This window comes from Anabrus simplex, chromosome 14, assembly GCF_040414725.1.
Source record: "Anabrus simplex isolate iqAnaSimp1 chromosome 14, ASM4041472v1, whole genome shotgun sequence".
Classification (NCBI taxonomy): domain Eukaryota; kingdom Metazoa; phylum Arthropoda; class Insecta; order Orthoptera; family Tettigoniidae; genus Anabrus; species Anabrus simplex.
In genome coordinates this window covers 80,180,038-80,202,044 of record NC_090278.1, presented here as the reverse complement: position 1 = coordinate 80,202,044, position 22,007 = coordinate 80,180,038, and the positions used below count along the sequence as shown (strand labels likewise).

The following is a 22,007-nucleotide window of genomic DNA, read 5'->3' as shown; positions in this document are numbered from 1 at the left end:
AGTTTATGAACAGAAGTGCGTGGTCCAATGAGTCGAATGCTTTCCCTAGATCTATTGTATTTAGATTACATCAAACTGAGATTTATTTCCTATTGCTGAAATGATGTGGTGATGGAGAACTGTGAGATTAGTGAGGCATGATTTCCGGAGTGAATCCGTGTTGTTATTCGGATAGGTACTGTGTGGAGGTGAGAAGAATGCAAGCATGAGGAATGTAGGCTGCAAGCACGAACTTCCTGTTCTGTCCAGACAGATCGGCCCTTATCTGCTCTTATCTGCTACATGGAAACATTGACTCACACTTTGAAGTTTGCTGGATTACAACTGACAAGAGCGAATAGCTGCCAGTACAAAATAATATAAATTCGCCTGAGTAGTAGTGGAGTTGCTATGGTAACCATTGCGTCACTGGCTCTGCAGGTGAAAATCCCTTCGCCCCGTGCCTCACCGGGCATGTGCATTCTTCTGATCTCCCAACAATACAGCTGTGTGAAAAATAGGAGTCGACAGTGGATTATTCTTTCAAAGACAGAGAATAGTATTGGGACAAAAGATTTTGGGCGGTATGATGGAATACCATGTTAGTTGCCAGATTTGAAAATAGCTGTGATATTGACTTGTTTCGAACTGTCGGGGAATGTGCCAAAAGCCATAAACCGGTTTAAAGTGATAAATAAGCGTACACAGAGAGATACAGAACTACTTTTGAGAAATATAGGGCTAATACCATTCGGTCTGGTGGAGTGGTTTGTTGGCAAACTATTGACAATATTTTGAACTTCGTCAGGGGTCGTTGACATTTGTGACAGTGAGCTACTAAAAACACTATTGGTCTGTGGCAATTCAGTGACAGGCGCGAGAGGGGTAATGGTAGAATGAAAATACTAATTGAATTTTTGAGACCTTAATTCCGTTGAGACATTATCACTAGGTAGTTTTAGATTCTGTGGTATTCGAGCGATTTTCTAAGGGATAGAGTAAGGGTCCAACATTTTTATGGTTCTTTTTAACCCTTTCACTCCCACTGGGACATATATGTCCCGCAAGGGCATCAAGCAATACTAATGGGATTTAATTCAATTATAATAGCACAGGACCGTGTCTCAATGGTTATCTTTAATATATTTAATGCAGCCAAATAGCCATAACAGAGAATATAGGTTACATTGATGGGTTACATATTTGCATAATCACGTATAGACATTGTTCTTCTTGTACAGAATTCAATGTGGTACTGTTTACACGTTTTTCCACATAGTTTGCACTCACAGTCTATACTTGGGTCATGGAAGTGTTTTGATTTGCAGAGTAGGTGATGAAAACCGTGAACTGCTAATCTTGTAATGACATGTCTTAATTCAAAATTAGCTTTTGTCCACGAGCGATCTATCATTGCCCCTGTGCCATAGAAGTCTGGTTGGACTTCTTCTCTCTTCTCCGTCAGATTTGCTAGCAGTTTCTTTGATGCACCGGTGTTCGGTAGTGGCATACTTGTCCTGAGATCTTCTATGAGAAATGATTCCCTTGCGAGGAGATATACAAGTCTAGATCGTGTCGTTTTTGATACACCTATCACCTTCTTTGTATAGTTCGCTTTCACCTTTTCCAAGGTTGATAAGTTCCTCGTTGTTAAATGTGTCCAGATAATTTCAATGCCATAAGTCATTATTGGAAGAATTTTTACTCTGAATAGCAACATTGCTGTCTCCAGACTAAGTGATCTAATGTCTTTTATTTCATGCATTCCCATCATTGCTTGAGTTGCCTTTTCTGTGACATGTTTTGTGAAACAATATGCGCTCGATTGCAGGGTGATGCCTAAATATTTGAAGTCTGATACTATCTTTAATTTTTTTATCCCGAATGAAGGTCTCTGCTGAGGCGGGTACTCTCCCTCCTTTCCTGAACACCATGGTGTCTGTTTTTGAGATGTTTATGAACAGCTTGTTTTCGGAGCACCAGTTTTGGGCGTCATTTACAGTTTTCTGTAATTTTGTTATGTCTCTTGAGACAATTACAATATCATCGGCATACGCGCAAGAAAATACTCCCTCCTTTTGGGTAATTCTTAGGATATCTGCGGTTGCAACTATAAACAGCAAAGGACTCAGTGGGTCACCCTGTAGGACCCCGTAGATTTGTTAGCTATAGCATTGCCATAAATTTCCAACAGATGGCACTTGTTCTAAGTTATATTCATAAAACGGGATATTATCGATACGGCCACTGTTTTCGCGCCAATTCTCTGAGGTTACATTATTGTGTTCATTGTGTAATACGCGCAGGTGCGATAATAAATACCACTTTCTTGGATCTTACATATTATTATATCAGGTTAGTACAATGTTATACCTAATTTCTTTACAATGGGACACATATAACCCATTGGTAGTCTTCGTTGGGACATGGGAATATTTCTGCATTCGTGATGTTTTTCACCATAGCAAAATGTTCGGAATGGTGTGCAAGTTTAGGCATCAGCTTCATTTTTTCCTAAAACCAAGCAGCGTTCCTAAGGAAGATTCAACATTGAAGTCGATAATACAATCGCTCCGCAGTCGCAGACTCCACGTAGGAACATGTAACGATGAGGAGAATATTGGTGATTTTGGTCTACCTTTCTGATCTGTCCTAACTCGAAGTGAAACGTATTCAAAATTTATTTTATTTCGTGTGCACCCGGTTTGATGCCTACGAGAATTAATTCGTGCGTTTTTGGTTCGTGAACCGTACAAGGCTATTTTCAGTCGGTACTCTGTAACCCGATTTAGTACGGTTGCTCAAAGAAAATAGGTTGCTTAAGGATGACACTAATTTCCGAACTATGGCTCGTAAGGGTGTAGGTCTATCCTTTTCCAGTCGTGTAATGTCTCCATAAAAGAATACAACCCCTCGTGTTAAGCAAGGGATTGCTCGTGTGTTGCAGAAAACAGCCAGATGACACTATCGTCGCAGGAAAAGGTGATCCTTGGCAAGTAGATCTTGTAAAAATGATTCATTAAAAATGTAACAACTGTATCAAATATCTCCTGACTATCATCGATGTCTATACAAAGAATGCTTTTGAAGTGCCTGTACGTAAGGAAACAGCTGCATTCAAGACCATCATAGCGTCCACATCATCTTCAAACAGATCAGTGTACAGAGTTATGTAATTAAGAATTTTCTACTTGCCTGACTTCGATTAATATCCATCACTATTCTACGTACTGTCACCTTAAAGCGAGTGTTGCAGAGAGGTTCAATCATTCAGCGTTAATTTATTGCACATGGTTCCTATCGCTGGTTAGACATTCCTCATAATATTGTCAACCAGAACAGTAACACATTTCACCGAACAACTGGGATGAAACCACACGATGTTAACCCTCAAATGGTCTAGGTAAACGACTGTTACGGTTACACGATTTTCAGGATTTTTGTACACTTTCACTAAAAATTCTTAAAAAAATAGGTTTTAGAAGGAAATCATGCGGTGTAATACATTTTATTAAATCATAATATCATATTCTATTGAAATAAATATATTTTTGTTATGTACCTTTCATTATATCTTTACAGCCATCCTGAGTTTCCAAAAAAGTGTTCCAAAATTATATTATCAAAATGTTTGCACCCATACCAGACACTAAAGTACTTGACTTACCCGAGAAAGTCAAATCACAATGTTGTACACAATTTTATGCACTTCAAAAAATATAAACACTTTAAATGTTATATACACAAAAAGGGTATATATACACATATACACAAGCACTAGAACGCCCCGCAAAGTCACTCAGAGGAGCTACCAGAACTAGACTGCTCTCTCCTTTTTCTTCCTCTCTTTTCAGGCCTCCAAAAGTGCTGTAATTTGTGGAAAGACCCCCTGTGAACTGCACAGTTACAACCAGGGCACAAATGCCGGGTCCTTTCCCTTTTTGTTTGGTCCACAGATTACGCATAAACGTTAAAGCTTTTCAGGAATTCTGTCAATGTCACTGTCATTATCACTCATATCACACGCGTCACTCATTATTTCATCCAACATCTTCCGAATGGAACTTGAACCCAAATTTCTTGGGACTTGATACTAAATTACTCGCCATTTCCGCAAAACACTGATAAAAACAGCCCGTACAACAAAACGACACCGTGACGGGGCAAGGCGCCACATTGTACTGCGCAGTTAAGGTAGCGAGCCTAACGACTGAATTTTAAGGCTGTGCAGTACATTTAAACGGCAGGATACAACCTAGCAACTAGAGTAAAAAGAGAGACTGTAATCTGCTGTTAAAATGATAAAATGATACTACATAGAGCACATTTGTGTGTTACTACGCATAACGAGAGCGTGTCTAATGAACGGCTGCAAAACAGTCGATGTATCGTCGTTTAACCATTTGAGGATTAAAAGCAACTAGCTGCTCAAACCAGTGCACAGTAGAATAAAAATAGCTTCAAAACAGGTGATTTTGTACACATTAGCACACATAAATAAGTTTTGATAACGGTTAAACCACAAACTGGAATACAGAACTCTTTAGGAGTGACAACGAACAACTAACAGATCCAGCTACCTACATACTCCACCATCTTACAGAACAGCCTATTAAAGGAGGCTTTTATGCTGAGAAACTTCAAAAAACACAGTATCCCAATAGTTACCGGGAAGAAAAGTTCCTTCGTAAACGTGGAAATAAATGAAATGGTTAGGGTTCAATATCATTTTCAAGTCTTGGATTTATAAATCAGATGTGCTGTAACTCACGCCTTCTTGAACGTTCACACCACTCCATGCGTATAACACAGCTCACTGCACAATGTTGCTCTCTGCCGTACCTAATTCGCCCAATCACCCGATTATCCTCCACTCTACACATCGTTCCCACACCTTCCACCGAGATTCTGCCCTCAGATATGTAAAAGAAGTGGTCATGTGCAGTTCATAGCAGTCTGTTTCGATCGCACTGGTCTTAAGCAGACCAGTCACGCACAAGTACCATCATTGTTCACGTCAACCACAAAGACCTTAAAGAGACACAGAGGTCAGTGAACTTAACTAAACTTCCGGAGTCAATGTCCTTGGGGTTGACATTATGAATATTAATGAGATAACGGTACGTAGTGGTTATCCGGCGTTCGTTTACTACTTATGGTAGAGCAGAGCCATAACGACAGCCTTGTGGAATCACTTGTGTTCTCCGTCTTCTCCTGTTCTTCTGAGACCTCGACCATTATGGCAAGATATAAGAGTCGCATCGACGCCTTTCAGATGTTGTGATGAAAGATACTCCATATACCTTCGATGGAAAAAAGAACCAATGCCTCTATTATACAAAGACCGAATATCTCCGAGTGTGTCCCTTGTCGCTTCAAACGGAGAATCATCCAGTTCTTTTATATAGTGAGAAGGGATGGTCAAAATATGGAAAGTGTTTCAAGGAAGGCAAAGCTGTTGGCAGAAGACCACAAGGCAGGACATCGAACAGGTAGATTGATTAAATCTAGCACACCACCAGCCTGACTCTTCAGCAGGCTTCAAGGGAAACTGAACACTATCAAAGGTGGCAATGCTTAATCGCGAATATTGTATGAAGTCAAACGGAGTCACGACAGTGAGATAGACTATTACGATGTATGATGTATTAGGTACTGAAATTTGATTATCTTAATGTTTTTAGGTGTATGGGGACGTATTTTCTGATTAAATACAGTAATTAAGACAAGATTCACTGAAGTGGAAAATAGTTAACATTAAAAGTGGAGGCGAAGCTCAAAAATATTCTGTTGATGACATTCATTTGAGATGCTGATGTTAGTGGAAGAAGCAATGATCTTCGCGTAATGGATGGCCAAACATTTCTAACATTTCAGTTCATGTAACAAATGATTATTTATTTATTGTCTGTAATTGAGAAAAACTCCAGTTACAACAGACATCAAACTACAAGACAGTTTTAAGACATGCCCCAGATGTGTAGTCTTTCCCCATCTGAAGTATGTCAGAAGTTTCCTTTTGCAATTTGCTCTATTTAGTACCTATTCATTAACGGCGTGTTCATATCACGAGAGTGTGAGCATTCCTCTCTGCCACCGTTACTGATCATCCGATCGAAAGCGAAACGAAAACAAGTTATTTCATTCCTCTCCTCAACGAGGAGGGGCGGGCCATCAGCTCAACTAAGGAGCTCTTAGGCCTTATAGAGGAAAGAAGTGGTGGAGAAGTTATAATCTTGGGGGTGTGTGTCGTACACACCAGAGAGGGAAAAGAGTGAATGAATCTGGCGCAGGGGCACCATCACAACAAACCGGGACCCAGGGCGAAGCCCCCAAAACACCCCGCGCAGGCAAAACCCCCGCGAACACGAGAGGAAATGGAGAGGAGAATTTTATTTAGAGCAACGTATCTCGGGCGCGCATTCCGAAAGAGACAATGTTACATATAATGACAGAGAGTTACATAATTACATTACATATACTGTGCTGGTACAATGAGTGGGGTTGGTGTAGGGTAGTACGGAGAAAGGAAGTAATAGAGGGTCGTGGTCATGTTAGTGAGTGAAGTAGCGAATAAACGAAGAAGGTCCAAGATCGGGAGGGGCGGTAGGAGGAAGTTGGGTTGGGGAGCAGTGACGTTAAGAGGTGGTGGGGGTGGGGTGGGTGGCGGGACTGGAGTTGGGCGAGGAGAGGGGATGGTAGAAGAAGAACGGCCATGACGGGGCGGGGAGCGGGAATGTTCCCCTCTGTAAGACCTTCCGCGGAGACGGACCCCAGTGGTGATCAGCCGGTCGACGTCGGTGGCAGGCGTGAGTTGAAGGCGGACCATGAATGTTGGGCCGTGCTCGTTGAAGATCCGGAACACTCGACGGGCCGGGACACCTTCCAGTTGAAGTTCATGGAGGATATCTTGTTCCGTGATGGCCGGGTCAATGCCACGAAGGACACAGCTCACAGACGATGGGAGTTGCCGCGGTGTGGCGTCGGATGACGGTTCTTGATGTGAAGGTGGAGCCTGAGATGTGTGAGTCTGGGGATTGGCAGGTGATTGCAAGGGACTCGAAAAAGAGAGAGGGAGGGAGGTGGTGGTAGTAGACATGATAGGAGAAGAGTGGCTAGACGTGGTAATGACGGACAAAGTAGGCAGGGGAGTATAGGCAGAAGTGGTGAAGGTAAGAGTAGTGGTGGTAGACGTAACGGAGGTGGGAGTTGGGGGGGGGGACGATATGGTGCCAGAAGAACGGGGTTGGACAGTGAGAGGGGTGGTCAGGAAGGTAGCACAGGTCATATAAAAGACACTCTGGAGTAGGCACCACTTCATGGAGTCTGCCGGAGATGAGGGCGCCACTGGTGATGAAATGAGCCACTTCAGCTTGCTCACGGAAGAAGGCCAGAACATCCGGTGAAGGTTGACCAGAGGACTTATCTTGGAGCCGGACAACTTCCCATATCCCGATGGAGGCACGGTGAAGTTCGAGACAGATGAACTGGTCCGAGAAGGTAGTGTCCACGCCTTTAATGAGGCAGGTGTACATGGTGGAAGGGGAAGGCGACAGCCAACTAGGCGTCTGCCCGTTAGATTATTCTTGGGCCGACTGAGCTGCAGCAGAGAAGAGCTCCATCCAGCCGAAAAAAAATCGTGGACATGCGACGTACGAAGAGGATGCATCCGATCGCTTGATGGTTGCCTACATTAATGTCCAAACATCGACCGCATGGAGCAGATAAGACAAAACATAGCATTTAATCATACACTCCGAAGATTTAAATTTAATTCGACAACTCACAATGTCGCCTTAATTTTCTTAAACATTGGTCTTGCAGTTTCTATTCGGTTCCTAATTTCATCTGTTATGTAATGGATATTATACGTTAATTTAATGACTTGTTGGATTTGTTGGTCTTTGAATTTCAGGGTAGTTTTTATTTCTCTATCTAATACAATGAATTTCGTTTCCATGGTGTTGATACTTAAAATGACCTCTTCCACATCTGTTTTTTCAAAGAACAGTTTCACTATTTTAAAACTAATAGCAAGAATGTGAAATGAACAGTGGTGTTCTATGGGACTTAAAGAGGAATTTAAACACCTCACAAGGAATGCTGGATTAGCAAAAAGGTAACAGACAACTTACCGACAGTGATGTTAGCCTTGCCCTTTCCAGAAATTGGCACCACAAGAATCTTTCCGTCGATCTCATAATCCGATAATAACTTGCAGACTGGTGAAGAGAAGGTATATTCAAATTTGTGATTTTTGAAATCGGCCCTGGAAAAGAAAATCCGTACAGGCTTTAGATGTAAACGGAAATACGTTAGGTAATTGTTTTCGAAAATTAATTTATATTCTGTGAGTGAAACAGTACTCTTCTCATTGGGAACATGAAAAGTAGTTTGAGTTTGATGTGCTGAAATTTTAAAAAAAATTGGCATTTATAGATTTTGAAGAATTTCCAGATTCAACTGGTGTGTTACTTACCGTGAAATTCATGTAAAAATCGTGACTTCCCCCATTCCCTTTTCTAAGTTAAAATCACTCCAGTTTGAAGGACATCTATAGAAAATTCTGTATTTCCAAAACCACTTAACATAGATGGTTGTGGTTGACATTGTTTAGTGTAGTGAACTTCAACATTTACATTGGTACCACTGAATATCAGTTACGACTGTCTAAATTTTGGTATTAATCTATCACTAGGGAGGTGTTTAAAGAGCCTAATAATGTGATAGGAGATTAATACGGGGAGGGCAGGAAGAGAATTCCGTGATCAAGAATGTGTGGTGTAATGTAGCAGAAGGAACACCGAAATGAAGATGGTGAGATTAGGTCCAGAATGGTACGAGGAGAATGCATCTGATGGAAGCAGCGTGTTGGTGAGGTTAAGTTTGACAGATGTTTATCATAAAAATAGGGAAATCACCACTTTAGTATTTGAAATTCCTCACCTGTAAAACCATTATTTTTTTACAACTGATGTGCATTTAGGACGTCACCCTGGTGGCAGATACTATATCACTTGTTTACGCAGCCTTTTCTTAAATATTTTTTTTAAATTGGAAATTTATCAATCATCTCCCTTCGTAAATTATTCCAATCTCTAACTCGTTTTTCAATGAAAAATATTTGTTCTTATTAATCCTCTTAAATTCCAACTTCTGAAAGCTCCACTCAAGCTTATTAGTCTATACTGTCAAATCGTTGCACTCCACCGAGAGCTCGGAAAAAGTCTTCCCAGTCCAAAGTTTGCAACATTTTTGTACCGCTACTCTTTCGTCGAAAATCACACACACAAAATTGTGCTGCTTTCCTTTGGATTCTTTCCAGTTCTCGTAATCTTATGAAGAGGTTGGTAACCTTGATTTAATACCTCGTCAATGTGGTTACCCCCATACAGATCTGTCCTTATATCGACATCTAGTTACGTACAGTTAGGGGAAAGAATTTTAGGCAGTAATTTGTTAGAACGCAAAAATATTTGAACAAGGCGCAAGTATCAGCTAGCCGCTCTACGCGTATGTCGGTGAGTTGCATAAATGTTAGGGGTTCTGATAGTTCACATCACTAATATTAATGCAAACCTCACTGCAGAACTGTTGTGCGGGTAGAAAACACTTGCGCCTTGGTTAATTACCTAATGCATTCCAACCTATTAGTGCGTAGAAACTCTCTCTCTAATTATAGTGAATCCCATGAGGTACTTTGACCCCATCAACGATCTTAAACTACAGATCTACTGTATACTACGTCGAAGGAAGAAGATGAGATTGATGTCAGCAAAAATAATTTGTACAATCAGAAGATACAGAAGAGCAAGCAGAAAAACTAGAAGACCTTTCAGCTTCTAGTGTTGATATTTTACTTTATAATATACGGAATATAAAAAAAGGCAAAGTCATCTCCGTACAGGCCATGAAGGCCCTTGGAGGGGTGGAAGGTAAAGGCTTTCACTATCCGTAACCTCGGCACCTGGTGGGGTAGAGTGGATGCTAAACTCAGACATTACAACACGTTGATTAAACCGGAAGGTCTCTATGGAAATGAATGCCTCCGAGTTACTGGAAAGGCTGGCTTAAGGAAAGATGAGAAGTTTGAGAGGAAGATCCTTCGAAAGATAATGGGCCCAAAGATCGTGGCTGGACAATACAGGCTGCGAGCACGAGAGGAACTATATCAGCAAACCGAACGACTGATGGAATCCATAAAGAAGCGACGACTCAAGTATATATGACCACTTATTTAGAATGGAAGACAAGAGGTTGACTGAGAAAATGTTTACCATAGTCGATATAGACCTAACACATGTGATAAATGGTTCAGGAAGGTCAGGATGCATCTGAAGAAAAATGTACTACAGTAAATCGTGAAGTACCGACACCGGATCAATAAATTCAAGTACTTTCGTGAAGAAGAGCAGCAGAACACTGGCTGGACAGCAGAAAGGAGACAGACTGCCAGAGAGAGAATGTGACTGTACTGGGCTGCAAAGAAAGCTTCTAAAATGTGTAAATGTTGCTTATTGTGCTCTCTCATGGCCGTAAACGCATAAAAAATATAATATTATATTCCTGGCCTTTCCTCTGTGAGAACATGTTTCTTCATACTAAAATTTACCAGCGAATTTATGCTTTATTATTTTTTAAATATTATTTCTTATTTTTTCCGAGTTACAAAAATGAAAAACCACGTTTAACCACTTTATAGTTTACTGGCATTGAACCTCACACTGTACCAGTGATCGATGTTTTAAAGGGAGCATACACCAGGATTCTCAACTTTCCTTTTCGTACAGGACGTGGCGGGAGTTTTGAAACTTCCAGGAACTAATATATTGACAAGTTATATTCTTACCTGACACTCAAAATTTTCAAGTCATCCGTGAAATATAATTTGACATCCGTCAGTTTAATTTTCAACCCTCCTTGTTCCACTTCGATCTTCTCGATGACGAAGGGGTTGAGCGGCTGCAGTTTCACCTTCTTATCACCTGCGAACATATTATAGTGTTCTGAGCTGAGTAATCGCATTCAGACACGAATTTCCTATTCTAGAGTTGAAAATTAAATTTGGCCTTTTTAAATGAAAAAAGAATACAAAAAAAATGAGCCAGAAAAGAAGAAAAAAGGAAAAACAAGGAGAGAGAATAAGAAAGGAAAGAAAAGGAGAGGGAAGAGCATGGCGCTCAGGAAGATCAAGAAGGGACTAGGACAAGAAAAAGAAGGAAACAGGAGAATGAAGAATAGGTAAAGTAAGGGTGTATTCTACTCGAAGGCAGTCCGAACCTCCACAGAGGTGTGCCTGAGCCGGAGTTTACGTGCGGTAGGGTGGCCAGTTCCCTTCCGCTCCTCCATTCCCTTACCCCCCCCCACCAACAGCGCGTGGCAACCCAACCACTTCTTGACCACGCCCAATGTTGCTTAACTTCAGAGATCTCACGGGATCCGGTGTTTCAACACGGCTACGGCCGTTGGCATGAAGAATAGAATAGAACAGTGAGGGAACACGGAAGATGAGAGCAAGAAGCACAGGAAGAACAATGAGAACAAGCCGCCAGAAGTTCAACGAAAAGAAGTGCGAAAGAAAAATACAGAAGAAAGAAAAATACATAAGAAGAGGGAGGTGCAAGACGAGATCAGAACAAGAACGAAAAGAGAGAAAGAGGAACAACAGGAACAAGAATGGAGAAGCGCTCATGAAGATTAAGAAATCTTCGTAATTTTGTACATATTGTTAATATGGGTGGATACTGGCAAGATACACCTGCTTCGCTACAGTTTTAAACTGAGAGTTATTATTCAAAGTTTAACACTTTGGAGAGTCCACTGTCAGCTTAGCCTGCAAAATGCGCCCTCAGTTCGTACGTCAAACGATTTCTAGGGGCATGATTATTTATTTTCCGATCTAACACGGAAGAATTTGAATGTTTTAAAACCTATCTTATTTAACTTTTAGGATGTAAAAGTGACCATCTTCTGAAATTTTAATTTTGTACGTCGAACAGTAATTGAGGAATGAATGCCTTATTAAGGGGTGAATGCTTTTAAATATTTATTAACAACTAGGGTCTAGAATACCACCCATCAGAAAAAATTAAGGTTGTTCCTGAAACGGTTTCCAAAGAATGGATATTGTGTTTATGAGGGTCAACCGCCATCTAAACCCCTTAGGCGAGAAATATTTTTAAGTACATGATATTTTACACCTAGGATATAAAGGAAGAACTTTCTAGTAAAATTACAACTTTGTACATCAAACGGTTTTGGAGGGATGAATAATTTTATTTCATCATCATCATCATCATCTGTTTACCCTCCAGGTTCGGTTTTTCCCTCGGACTCAGCGAGGGATCCCACCTCTACCGCCTCAAGGGCAGTGTCCTGGAGCTTCAGACGCTTGGTTGGGAGATACAACTGGGGAGAATGACCAGTACCTCGCCCAGGCGGCCTCACCTGCTATGCTGAACAGGGACCTTGTGGAGGGATGGGAAGATGGGAAGGGATAGACAAGGAAGAGGGAAGGAAGCGGCCGTGGCCTTAAGTTAGGTACCATCCCGGCATTCGCCTGGAGGAGAAGTGGGAAACCACGGAAAACCACTTCCAGGATGGCTGAGGTGGGAATCGAACCCACCTCTACTCAGTTGACCTCCCGAGGCTGAGTGGACCCCGTTCCAGCCCTCGTACCACTTTTCAAATTTCGTGGCAGAGCCGGGAATCGAACCCGGGCCTCCGGGGGTGGCAGCTAATCACGCTAACCACTACACCACAGAGGCGGACAATAATTTTATTTAAGGAGCTAAACTCATTTTAACACTTTTGGGGTGGAACGTTAAACAGTATTTCCTAGGATTTAAAATATTTACCGCTATTTGGAATTTTGTCTTCATACGTTAAACCGTTTCGTAGGAAGGAATGAATACATTTGTTTTCGGATCTTAACCCCTATTTAACTCTCCGAGCGGTTAAATTTGTTTCAAACCTTCTGTTATTTAACATCTAGGATATCATTTGAAATTTTAACTTCATAATTCAAACGGTTTCGTATAAATGCATACTTCTGTCATTATTCCTCACCCCCCAGTAAATACCCTCCTTAGAGGTCTATTGTTTTAAGTTCACTTCTTATTTGTATCCTCATACAAAGAATTCAACTCATTTTACACCCCCTTAAGTCCATTCCAAACCCCTCTCCCCCTGCCAAAAATATGTGTGTCTTTACTCTTAAAGGAGACTCCAAACACCAATTTTCTTGTCCGTAACATCCTTCATTTTTGAGATACATGTAACCTCAAACAAAGAATTCAACTCATTTTTCAATTCATTTATCCCCAGTCTCCTTAATTGGATTTTCCGAAAACAAAAGAATGCATGCCTATTTTTACAGGGGATTCCAAATACAAATTTTCATGTCTATCCTCAGTTTTTGAGATGTAAACATCCACATAAAAAGAATTCAACCCTTTTTCCAGTCCTTTTCGCAGCCCCCACCCCTGAAGTGTTCTGCCGAAACAAAAAAGTACGTGTTGCTTTATTTTTAAGAAATATAAAAAATACTACTTTTCACGTCTATAATACACTAAATTTATGAGATATACTGAGATAGGCTCATTTTAAAAATTCACCCCGTTTAACACTTCCCCTTACTGGATTTTCAGAAAACAAATTATGCGTGTTCCTTCACTTTTACAGGAGATTAAAATACCAATTTCCACGTCATTAACATCTTCAGCATTTGACATTCGTATAATAGTATCCTCATAAAAAGAATTCAATACTTCATTCATTTCTTTTCACCCACCCCATCCCCTTAAGTGGATTTTCCGAAAACAAAAAATACATGAATCTTTATTTTTAAGAAGATTCCAAATACAAAGTTTTATGTCTGTAACATCTTCAGTTTTGAGATATAAGTATCCTCATGAACGGAATTCAACCACTTATTCAGTCCTTTTCAAAATAACTTTAAGTGAACTTTCCGAAAACAAAAAATACCTGTTTCTTTATTTCTAAAGTAGATTGCACATACCAGCATTCACGCCTGCAATATATTCACTTTTGGAGTTACCACTATCTTAATAAAAATAATTTAAACCTTTTTCTCAGTCACTTAAATCACCTAATTGTTTTTCCGAAAAGAAAAAAATATGTGTTACTTTATTTTTCAAACAGATTAAAAATACCAACTTTCACGCCTGTAATATGTTACGTTTTGAGATATACTGTAGATATACTCATTCTGGAAATACACCCCTTTTGTCACTCCTGTTCACTCCCTCTTAAGTAGATTGTCCAAAAACAAAAAAATATGTTTCTTTATTTTTGAAGGAGAATACAAATGCTAATTTTCATGACTGTAACATCTTCAGTTTTTTAGATTTAAGTATCCTCATAAAAGGCATTCAACCAATTTCCACCTGTTTTCACCCCCGTAAGAGGATTTTCCGAAAACAAAAAATACGTACTTCCTTATTTTTAAAGAAGATTACAAATACCAATTTTCACGTCTTTAAACTGTTAAGTTTTGAGTTATAGATAGACCCATTTATAAAATTCACATCCCATTTCACCCCCTTAGTGACGGAATATCCAAATATCCTCCCTTAGTGAACACCTGCATTGCAATGTGAATATATCCTCAAAATTGCATTTCTTTATATCCAGTAGTTTTGGCTCGGCGATGATGAATCAGTCACTCAGTCAGTCAGTCAGGACATGTTGACAGATAACATTCAGTTTTCTCTTTTTAATCTGTTTTTAAGGTCTTGAGTGACTTATTCTTTATTTTATTCATAATTTTGTTAAAACATTCCTTATTGTACCCATTATTGATTGAAATTGTGTGTATATGGTTGGTTTCTTTCTTTAGCTTGCATCTGATTGTGGGATGCTGATAGCTCTACAAAAATCAGCTGTTTTTGTCCACCTGTGTGTAAACAGTATTTTCTAATAATATTGATTGTCTGGGTGGGCTTTCTGTATATGCCAAACTTGAGGTACTCGTTATTTCTGGTGATTTTGAGATCAAGGAAGTGAATATTTTATTTTTCTGACTTATGTGTGAATTTAATGTATGGATTAATGGAACTGAGCTGATCTAAAAACAGTTCTACTGCAGGTTACACGTTGGTCTGTAAGAGCAAATATGTCGTCTACATACCTGGCCAAGTGATATATCCCCTTAATGTTGTTTATTATTAGTGTATCCTGTAAATTGTCTGCCAGTATTCCTGAAGTGAGCGATCGCATTCGCAATCATTTCTTGTGGTCGATATTTTTATTGAAGCTGAAATAATTATTAATTATAAAAACTTTACAATACATAAGAATTCCTCAATTTACAGCTTACTTAAGTTGTTCTGCTAATTTATATTGTTTTTGACTAGATTTATGGTTTCTACTGCTGGAATATTTACATATATGTCAGTAATATCCAGAGTCCGCACATTTAGGCACTAATAGGTTACGATGCAAACTTACTAAAGCGAGCAACAAGTATACTCTACCTTGTAGAACCGTTATGGAATGAAATTTGAATAGATATTAGGGGTACGGCCAATAGAACGCCTATAAGTTATGTGACTCTCGCCACATTATTGAAGTACGGGTTGCATGACATTCCCTGCCAGCATAATTTGCTTGCATTCTAACCTAAACATCCGATGTCTAGTAATATGATAGGAGTGAATAGTGAGAAAGGGATACAGTACCATATCTGAAGTACTTATTTGATTATTGTTTGCATGAAGGAGCTATACCGAATGAATGGAGGGTTGCTACAGTAGCCCCTGTGTATAAAGGAATGGGTGATAAACATAAAGCTGAAAATTACAGGCCAGTCAGTTTGACATGGATTGCATGTAAGCTTTGGGAAAGCATATTTCTGATTATATTAGACATGTTTGCGAATTTAATCACTGGTTCGATAGAAGGCACGTCGAGTCTAGGAAAAGATATTGCACAGAAACTCAACTTGTAGGATTCCAGCAAGATATAGCAGATATCCTGGATTCAGGAGGTCAAATGGACTGCATAGCGATTGACCTATCTAACGCATTTGATAGGGTAGATGATGGGAGACTACTGGCAAAAATGAGTGCAATTGGACTAGAAAAAAGAGTGAATGAATGGGTGGCTACATTTCTAGAAAATAGAACTCAGAGAATTAGGGTAGGCGAAGCTTTATCTGACCTTGTGATAATTAAGAGAGGAATTCCTCAAGACAGTATTATTGGACCTTTGTTTTCTTATATATATATAAATGATGTGAGTAAAGAAGTGGAATCAGAGATAAGGCTTTTTGTAGATAATGTTATTCTGTATAGAGCAATAAAAAAGTTGTAAGATTGTGAGAAACTGCAAAATGACCTCGATAATGTCATGAGATGGACAGTAGGCAATGGTATGATGATAAACGGGGTTAAAAGTCAGGTTGTGAATTTCACAAATAGGAAAAGTCCTCTCAGTTTTAATTACTGCGCTGATGGGGTGAAAGTTCCTTATGGGAATGATTGTAAGTAGACCTTCCTAGGTGTTAATATAAGGAAAGATCTTCATTGGGGTAATCACATAAATGGGATTGTAAATAAAGGATACAGACCTCTGCACATGGCTATGGGGATATTTAGGGGTTGTAGTAAGGATGTAAAGGAGAGGGTTTACAAGTCTCTGGTTATTTATTTATTTCGTATCAGTGTTTGAAAAAACTGTAATCCTGTTGGAGCCAGACGGTAGCGCGAGCACTCGTCCTTGCCTGCCTGGCCTTGCCTGTTTGCCTGCTGTGCCTGGCTGGCCTTGCCTGCCTGCCCTGCCTGCCTGCTGTGGTCTTGCATGCCCTGTCCCTGCCTTGCCTGCCCTAGCCTGTCTGCCTCGGCTTTACTAGCCTTGTATGGCATTGCTCGGTTTTGCCTGGCCTTGCCTGCCCTGCGTTACCTTCTGGCATTGCCTGGCGTTGCCTGGCGAAGCCTGGCCTTACCTGCCTAATATTGCCTTCCTGCATGCCTGCCTGCCTATCATGCTTGTTCTGCCCGGCATTGTTTGGCATTGCCTGCCCGCCTGGCATTGCCTGGTGTTCACTGGCATTGGCTGGCATTGCCTAGCATTGCATGGCATTGGCCAGCATTGGCCGGCGTTGGCTTCTATTGCCTGGCATTGGATGGCTTTGGCTGGCATTGGATGGCATTGGCTTGCGTAGCCTGGCATTGGCTGGTATTGGATGGCATAGCATGGCATTGCTTGGCATTTCCTGGCATTGGATGGCATATTCTGGCAGAGGATGCATTGCCTGACATTGGTTGGCATTGTCTGGCATTGGTTGGCATTGTATGGCATAGCATGGCATAGCCTGAGTTCGGCAGGCATAATACTGCATTGGCTGGCATTGCCTGGCATTGACTGTCTTTGCCTGCCTCACTGGCATTGGTGCCTGCCCGCCTAGTATTGCCTGGCGTTCACTGGCATTGTCTCGCATTAACTGGATTTGGATGGCATTGGCTGGCATTGCCCGGCATTGTATGGCGTAGCATGGCATTGACTGAGATTGGTTAGCATAGCCTGGCATTGGTTTGCGTTGGCTGGCATAGCCTGGCATTGGCTGATACTGTATGGCATTACCTGGCATTGGATGGCATTGCCCTGCATTGGATGGTTAGCCTGGCATTGGCTGATACTGTATGGCATTACCTGGCATTGGATGGCATTGCCTGGCATAGCCTTGCATTCGCTGCATAGGATGGCATAGCCTGCAATTGGCTGGCATAGTACTGCATTGGCAGGGGTAGTCTGGAATTGGCTGATACTGTCTGGCATTGGCTGGCTTTGACAGGCGTTGGCTGATATCGTCTGGCATTGGCTGATATTGACCGGCATTGGCTGATATTGTCCGGCATTGGCTGGCCTTGCCAGGCATTGGCTGATACTGTATGGCATTACCTGGCATTGGATGGCATTGCCTGGCATAGCCTTGCATTCGCTGCATAGGATGGCATAGCCTGCAATTGGCTGGCATAGTACTGCATTGGCAGGGGTAGTCTGGAATTGGCTGATACTGTCTGGCATTGGCTGGCTTTGACAGGCGTTGGCTGATATCGTCTGGCATTGGCTGATATTGACCGGCATTGGCTGATATTGTCCGGCATTGGCTGATATTGTCCGGCATTGGCTGGCCTTGCCAGGCATTGGCTGATACTGTATGGCATTACCTGGCATTGGATGGCATTGCCTGGCATAGCCTTGCATTCGCTGCATAGGATGGCATAGCCTGCAATTGGCTGGTATAGTACTGCATTGGCAGGGGTAGTCTGGAATTGGCTGATACTGTCCGGCATTGGCTGGCTTTGACAGGCGTTGGCTGATATCGTCTGGCATTGGCTGATATTGTCCGGCATTGGCTGATATTGTCCGGCATTGGCTGATATTGTCTGGCATTGGCTGGCCTTGCCAGGCATTGGCTGATACTGTATGGGATTACCTGGCATTGGATGGCATTGCCTGGCATAGCCTTGCATTCGCTGCATAGGATGGCATAGCCTGCAATTGGCTGGCATAGTACTGCATTGGCAGGGGTAGTCTGGAATTGGCTGATACTGTCCGGCATTGGCTGGCTTTGACAGGCGTTGGCTGATATCGTCTGGCATTGGCTAATATTGTCCGGCATTGGCTGATATTGCCTGGCAATGGCTGGCCTTGCCAGGCATTGGCTGATACTGTATGGCATTACCTGGCATTGGATGGCATTGCCCGGCATAGCCTTGCATTCGCTGCATAGGGTGGCATAGCCTGCAATTGGCTGGCATAGTACTGCATTGGAAGGGGTAGTCTGGAATTGGCTGATACTGTCCGGCATTGGCTGGCTTTGACAGGCGTTGGCTGATATCGTCTGGCATTGGCTGATATTGTCCGGCATTGGCTGGCTTTGACAGGCGTTGGCTGATATCGTCTGGCATTGGCTGATATTGTCCGGCATTGGCTGATATTGTCGGCATTGGCTGGCTTTGACAGGCGTTGGCTGATATGTCTGGCATTGCTTGATATCATCTGGCATTGGCTGGCTTGCTTGTCATTGACTGATATTGTCTGGCATTGGCTGATATTGTCTGGCATTAGGTGATATTGTCTGGCATTGGCTGGCTTTTCCTGGCATTGCATGATATCGTCTGGCATTGGCTGATATTATCTGGCATTGGCTGGCTTTGCCTGGCATTGGCTGATATTGTCTGGCTTTGGCTGATATTTTCTGGCTTTGCCTGGCATTGGATGATATTCTCTGGCATTGGCTGGCTTTGCCTGGCATTGGCTGATATTGTCTGACTTTGGCTGATATTTTTTGGCTTTGCCTGGCATTGGATGATATTATCTGGCATTGGCTGGCTTTGCTTGGCATTGGCTGATATAGCCTGGCATTGACTGATATTGTCTGGCATTGTCTGATATAATCTGGCATTGGCTGATGTTGTCTGGCATTGGCTGATATTGTCTGGCATTGGTTGGCATTGCTTGATGTTGTCTGGCATTGGCTGATATTGTCTGGCATTAGCTGATATTGTCTGGCATTGGCTGATCTTGTCTGCCATTGGCTGGATTTGCCTGGCATTGGCTGATATTGTCTGGCATTCGCTGATATTGTCAGGCTTTGCCTGGCCTTGGATGGCATTGGCTGATTTTGTATGGCATTGGGTGATATTGTCTGACATTAGGTGTTATTGTCTGGCATTGGCTGATATTGCCTGTCATTGGCTGATATTGTCTGGAATTGGCTGGCTTTGCCTGGCATTCGATTATATTGCCTGGCATTGGATGATATTGGCTGGCATTGGCTGATATTGTCTGGCATTGGCTGATATTTTCTGGCTTTGCCTGGCATGGGACGATATTGTCTGGCATTGGCTGGCTTTTCCTGGCATTGGCTGATATTATCTGGCATTGGTTGATATTGTCTGTCATTGGCTGATATTGTCTGGCATTAGCTGAATTTGTCTGCCATTGGCTGGCTGTGCTTGGCATTCTATGATATTTTCTGGCATTGGTTAATATTGTCTGGCATTGGCCGATATTGTCTGGCTTTGGCTGATATTGCCTGGCATTCGCTGATATTGCCTGGCATTGGATGATATCGTCTGGAATTGGCTGATATTATCTGGCATTGGCTGGCTTTGCCTGGCATTCTCTGATATTGCCTGGCATTGGATGATATTGCCTGGCATTGACAGATATTGTCTGTTATTGGCTGATATTATCTGGCATTGGCTGCATTTGCCTGCCATTGGCTCATATTGTCTAGCATTGGCTGGCTTTGGATGGCATTGTCTGGCATCGAATGGCATTTCCTGGCATTGGATGGCATTGCCTGGCTTTGGATGGCATTGCCTGGCATTGTCTGTCTTTGCCTGCCTGACTGGCATTGGTGCCTGCCTGCCTGCCTGCCTAGTATTGCCTGGCGTTTACTGGCATTGTCTCGCATTAACTGGATTTGGATGGCATTGGCTGGCATTGCCCGGCATTGTATGGCGTAGCATGGCAGTGACTGACATTGGTGAACATAGCCTGGCATTGGTTTGCATTGGCTGGCATAGCCTGTCATTGGATGATATTGTCTGGCATTGGATGGTTTGCCTGGCATTGGCTGGCATTGGCCTGGATTGCCTGGCATTGGATGGCATAGCCTCAGTTTGGCGGGCATAATGCAGCATTGGCTGGCATTGCCTGGTTTCGGCCGGCATTGGATGGCATTGGCTGGCAATTCCTCGCTTTGGCTGGCATGGCCTTGCATTCGCTGCATAGGATGGCATAGCCTGAAATTGGCTGGCATAGTACTGCATTGGCAGGGGTAGCCTGGCATTGGCTGATATTTCCTGGTATTGATGGAATTGGCTGCCATATCCTGGCTATGTATGGCATTGGATAACATTGCCTGGCATTGGTTGGCATTTTTTGGCTTTTCCTGGCATGGATGGCATAGTCTTGCATTGGATGGCATAGACTGGCATTGGCTTTCTTTGCTCTTCACTAGGTGGCATTTGGCTTTGACTGGCATTGGCTGGCGTAGGCTGGCATTGGCTGCCATTGCATGGCATTATCTGGCATTGTTTGGCATTCTCTGGCTTTGAATGGCTTCAGCTGGCGTCGCCTGACATTGTGTGTTATCGGCGGCTTAGCCTGGCATTGGCTGAAATAGTCGGGCATTGGGGATATTGGCTGGCCTTGCCTGGCATTGGCTGATATCGTCTGGCATTGGCTGATATTGTCCGGCATTGGCTGGCTTTGCTAGGCGCTGGCTGATATGTCTGGCATTGCTTGATCTCATCTGGCATTGGCTGGCTTTGCTTGGCATTGGCTGATATTGTCTGGCATTGGCTGGCTTTGTCTGGCATTGCCTGATATTTTCTAGCATTGGCTGATATTGTCTGGCATTGGCTGATATTGCCTGGCAGCGACTGATATTGTCTGGCATTGGCTGATATTATCTGGCTTTCGCTAGCTCTGTCTGGCATTGGCTGATATTGTCTGGCATTGGCTGATATTGTCTGGCATTGGCTGATATACTTGGCATTGGCTGACTTTGTCTGGCATTGGCTGATATACTCTGGCATTGGCTGACTTTGTCTGGCATTGGCTGATTTTTCCTGGCATTGGCTGATATTGTCTGGCATTAGCTGATATTGTCTGGCATTGGCTGGCATTGGCTGATATTGTCTGGCTTTGCCTGGCATTGGATGATATTGTCTGGCATTGTCTAGCTTAGCCTGTCAGTGGCTTGCTTTACTCCCGCGTTGGCTGGCATCATCCGGCATTGCATGGTATTGGATGGCATTTGCTGGCATTGGGTGGCGAAGCCTGACATTGGCTTTCAATGGTTGGCACTAGTTGGCATAACCTGTCTTTGGCCGGCATTGGCCGGCGTAGGTTGGCATTGGCTGCCATTGCATGGCATTGTCTGGCAGTGGGTGGCATTGTCTGGCATCGGTTGGCATTATCTGGCTCACCCTGGCATGGGCTGGCATAGCTTGGCGTTGACTGGCACAGCCTGGCATTGGATGGCA

General features: G+C 42.5%; 1 protein-coding gene across 1 annotated transcript in view; it reads right to left on the bottom strand.

Moving 5' to 3' along the window:
* LOC136885510 (circadian clock-controlled protein daywake) overlaps nt 1-22,007 on the bottom strand; it is a 72,166-nt gene that overhangs the window by 5,193 nt on the left and 44,966 nt on the right. The window contains exons 3-4 of the mRNA XM_067158105.2: nt 10,829-10,964; nt 8,115-8,248 (exon numbers count right to left, since the gene is read on the bottom strand). Of these exons, the coding sequence (XP_067014206.2) occupies nt 8,115-8,248; nt 10,829-10,964 (270 nt within the window). The remainder of the gene's footprint in view (nt 1-8,114; nt 8,249-10,828; nt 10,965-22,007) is intronic.